This window comes from Rutilus rutilus (assembly GCF_951802725.1).
Source record: "Rutilus rutilus genome assembly, chromosome: 22".
Taxonomy (NCBI): domain Eukaryota; kingdom Metazoa; phylum Chordata; class Actinopteri; order Cypriniformes; family Leuciscidae; genus Rutilus; species Rutilus rutilus.
Window position 1 is genome coordinate 32008088 of NC_140227.1, and position 5000 is coordinate 32013087.

The following is a 5000-nucleotide window of genomic DNA, read 5'->3' on the forward strand; positions in this document are numbered from 1 at the left end:
CCGCGGATGCTGGGTCTGGCGGAGCGAGGGAAGTGCTGGATCGAGGGCCGGCTCTGTCTGCGTCTGCGCAGCTGAAGGGTCCGGTTATAATACTGAGAGATGATCGCGCCTCGACTGCGGCCTGCACACACACACACACACATACACAGACACACACACACACACACACATACACAGACACACACACAGGTTTATTTTGATATACTTGTGACAAACTGTATATTCTGTCCCCCTACACTAACCCTACCCATCACACACACACACACTCACACACTAACCCGACCCCTAAACCTACCCATCACACACACACACACTCACACACTAACCCGACCCCTAAACCTACCCATCACACACACACACACACACACTAACCCAACCCCTAAACCTACCCATCACACACACACACACACACACTCACTAACAAAACCCCTAAATCTACCCATCACACACACACACGCACACACACACACACACACACACACACACACACACACACACACACCGATGGTGCGGCTGGGCATGGAGGACAGAACTTTGAGTGTGTCAGATGACCAGCGTTCTCCAACCAAACACTCCGTATGCTGAGGCTCCTCACTGTCAACCCGAAGGTACACTGGACTCTCCAGATCCATGACATCATCTGAGACACACACACACACACAAACAGAGAGAGACACACACACAACCAAAGCATTAAAGAGTAAAATCCACTGTAATCTTGAGTTTCTTCCGGGAATGAACACGTAACAATACTCCTCATTATATTAATTAGATATAGGGGCGCAGAATAAAGGGGTGGGGCCTGGTTGAATAAAGGGGCGGGGTCTGGTTAAATAAAGGGGCGGGGCCTGGTTGAATAAAGGGGCGGGGCCTGGTTGAATAAAGGGGCGGGGCCTGGTTATGGTTAGTTAGGCCCGGTCCCAAATGGCACACTCCGGACTAGTGGACTTCCTCAGAGTCCACACTGTGGTGATGTCATGTAATGCAGACCTATAGGGCCCTTGGCGCGAGTCCACGAGGAGCATTGAGGGGTATTTTTGGGACAGACTCGATCGTCACGCCGGAAATAACGCTCTGGTTGTTGTTGGACAGGAGAAATCACAGTTTTGTGCTCCGACGTCTCATCTCCATGTCCACTACACAGCCGGCTTTTACAGCTCTATATTTTGATATTGTGCATGCCACCTGGGCATTAGACAATAGATACATCATGCTTATTTAAATGATGTATACAGTTGGACATAATAATACATAATGTTCCATTTGAACTAAGATTACAATTTTAACACATAATGAAAATGTGCATGAGTTTCAGATGAATTTACAGGTTTCAGTATTCATACACATGTTTACATATGTGATCGTTTTATTCAACGCGCTATTATTATGTTTGAGACATCAACCACTGGTCGATTACCATAATGTTTGTATAAACTGTAGGTAACAACTGGTAAAATGTGATCGTTTTATTCAACGCGCTATTATTATGTTTGAGACATCAACCACTGGTCGATTACCATAATGTTTGTATAAACTGTAGGTAACAACTGGTAAAATGTACATCTAGGTCATAAAAGCTGTAATATTTTCTTCTCAGCCATGTCAACCATTATCCGTGAGCGACATCTCCTCCCATCCGTTGTCTGATTGGCCTTTCGCAAGGATTCCTGGGTAGTTAAAGTGTGTGGAGCCTGCATCTATGCGGGCTTCGCGGAACAAAGGGGGCGCTGCTGAGCGCACTTCAGAGCGTTAAAATGCTGAATGGGACGGCCTACGGACTCGTAGACTCGGCGAGCACACGCAATTTAAGCCCACGAGACCGAAAGTCCTCATGAAGTGCGTCATTTGGGACAGGGCCTTAGTAGTGTGTTAAACTGGAGGTTATGGAAAGGGGCGGGACATTTCCCAAACACACTCGAAGCGCTCGACCAATCACAACACACTGCTCCAGCCGACCAATCAGAGCACAGTGTGCTTTTCAGAAGGAGGGGCTTCATAGAGACAGGAAGTAAACAGAGCGTTACTGACAGACTGGGAAGAGAGGAGCCGCAACAATGGAGAATATGAGGAGAATAATCAACATTCAAGTTCTAGCAGAGCCTGAAAACAACATCAAGTGCAAAATGACCTCTTTAAAATGAGAAGCTCTAATCTGATTGGCTCAAAGCTTTGATTCCTGTCTAAGTGGGCGGTTCGTGTTCAGGATAAGCGCGCGTGTGTGTGTGTGTGTGTGTGTGTGTGTGTGTGAGATCTGACCTCTGCTCTCCTCCTCCAGCTCCAGTGAGGTCATCTCGATGAAATCATGATGGTCCTGACTCTGTTCCTCGATCAGCTGACTGAAGGAATCATGAACCCCTTCTTCATCAGCGGGACTCCTGATGCACACACACACACACACACACACACACACACACACACACACACACACACAAAATCAAAAAAGTTTCTGAAAGAGTCTCTTCTGCTCAGAAAAGCTGCATTTATTTGATCAAAAATACAGTAAAACAGTGAAATATTATTCCAGTGTAAATCATCTGTTTTCTATGTGAATATACAGTAAAGTGTAATTTATTCCTGTGATCAAAGCTGCATGTTCAGCATCATTACTCCAGTCTTCAGTGTCACATGATCCTTCACAAATCATTCTAATATGATGATTTGATGATCAATAAACATTTATGATTATTATCAGTGTTGAAAAGAGTTATTTACATTTTTATTTCAGGATTATTTGATGAATAGAAAGTTCAAAAGAACAGCATTCATCTGAAACAGAATCACTTGTAACATTATAAATGTCTTTACTGTCACTTTTGATTAATTTAATGCGTCCTTGATTAATAAAATTATTAATTACTTAAAAAAAAAAAAAAATCTTACTGACCCCAAACTTATGAAACACTAATTTATTTGATTTTTTTTATATATTTTTAATGAGTTAAAACAGGAATATGTCCATAATTTATTGCTTGAAGCATCAAAAGACATATGTCTTTTGGACACTGATACACACACACACACACACACACACACACACACACGATTGATTTGGTTATTTATAGTTCTACCTGGTCTCAACACTTGGCCCAGCTTGGGGATGTGTTCAAACAGTAACTTATTTGGGCAAAGTTGTTGGCCACGGTCATGTGTCTCCAGTAGGAGCAAAAGTGGAGGCCATCGTGAACTCTGCTGTACCATCATCTCGGCGGGAACTAAGACGTTTCCTGGGTATGGCAGGATAGTTTCTGCACTGTTGCTACACCTTTAACTAACCTGCTTAGTCCCAAGGTTCCTTTTGTTTGGACGGAGTCATGTCAGGGGGCCTTCGACAATCTGAAGGCACAGTTGAGCAGTTCTTGCTGCCCCTGATTTTAACAGACCTTTCAAGCTAGCTGTGGACGCTAGTGATTTTGGCGTGGGTGCGGTTCTTCTCCAAGATGATGCAGTGGGAGTTGAGCATCCTGTGTGCTATTTTGCAAAGAAATTTGATATCCACCAGAAGCACTATTCTACCACTGAAAAGGAAGCTTTGGCCCTTATTCTTGCTCTGAATCATTTTGATGTGTACGTTTCATCCAGTGTTTCTCTGATTGTGTACACTGGTCCTAATCCCCCAGTGTTCCTCCACAGCATGAGAAACTCTACGCAGCGCTTAATGCGATAGAGCCTGTTTTAGCAGGGATATGACCTTTCAGTCCGCCACGTTCGTGGGAAGGATAATGTTTTGGCGGATGCTTTGTCAAGGTCGTAAGTGCTTGTTTATCTTTCATGTACTTGTTGAATTGGCCATAGGTTATTCTATAGCAATGTTTTAAAGGGGTCATATAATGGTACATGCACTTTTACAAGTTGATTGTACTGAAGTGTGTGTTGGAAGTGCCTGTACACAACCATCATAAAATGATAAAAATCCATCCAGTGGTCTTTTTTTAAAGTCTTCTTATATGTTTTCCCCCGTCTCAAATCAAGCCGTTCGACCTAGTGACGTCACAAGATCACACACCCCTCCCACAATTGTTGACTGACAGCAGCGTTTCAACACAGACCCGCCCTCGTGAGCGAGCTGTCAATCATAGTCCACCATTGTTGATACGCTGGAGCACTGTCTATGAGCAGAATGGCGTCTTAAGAGATTGTGGTGTTCTGTTCTTGGGTGTAATAAGGAACACAGTCATTTTGATGTTCCTAAATCGTGTTTTCGAAGGGAATATTCCCCTCGATCAACGTCAATGCTTTCATGTTTGCGCGAATCATTTCTCACACCAGACTGCTTTATAAACGAGGGTCAGTATAAAGCTGGTTATTTGCTAAGAAGCTGCTCCTGAAAAAAGGATCGGTACCAACTATTTGTGTTCCTGCTGCACCTCCAGAAGAAGAAGTGAGTGTAACGTTTTATTAACCTTTATATTAATATTTATATTAATCTTTGCTAATTGCTTGCTGCACGCTTCACGATGAATGCTGTTTACACTCAGGGTACATTACGGCATGTTTTCTATGTACCAAGTTCTCAATATAATTCATAATCCCACGTTTATAATGAACAACGCGTTATGGTTATTGTGTTATTATTACAAACGGTGTCCGCCCAGAACAGAGGGGCGGGGGGAGCAAAGCTCATTATCATTTAAAGACACATGCACTTAAACGGCGTGCTGAAAACAGAGCTGATTCTGACCAGGTAAAATGAGTGTTTTCTTACAATACTAATGAGAATTTTTAATTAAAGTATATTACAAACTTAATTTAGACCCTAAAGAATCATATTAGCTTGTACAAAAATGGCATTATATGACCCCTTTAAGGGTGGGAGTGTTATAATCTGTGTTTCATTGCAGTTTCCCTGGTAGCTCACCTGCAATCAACAGGTTAATTGGTGTCACCTGAAGGGAGCCACTTTAAGTCTAGGACACATGCTCTCGCTCTCGTCTTGCAGTGTTTCTGCTTCTATAGTCCCCTTTTTCTTTTAATATTAAATAAACTTTATTTTGATTGGCATA

At 42.9% G+C, this 5000-nt stretch overlaps 1 protein-coding gene across 3 annotated transcripts in view; it reads right to left on the reverse strand.

The window, feature by feature from the left end:
* Positions 1–5000, reverse strand: part of tmc6b (transmembrane channel-like 6b) — a 36887-nt gene that overhangs the window by 23067 nt on the left and 8820 nt on the right. For all 3 annotated transcript variants that reach the window (XM_084395113.1, XM_084395111.1, XM_084395112.1), the window contains exons 3-5: positions 2257–2375; positions 503–640; positions 1–121 (exon numbers count right to left, since the gene is read on the reverse strand). The exon at positions 1–121 is cut by the window's left edge and continues 41 nt beyond it. In XM_084395113.1, the coding sequence (XP_084251239.1) occupies positions 1–121; positions 503–640; positions 2257–2375 (378 nt within the window). The remainder of the gene's footprint in view (positions 122–502; positions 641–2256; positions 2376–5000) is intronic.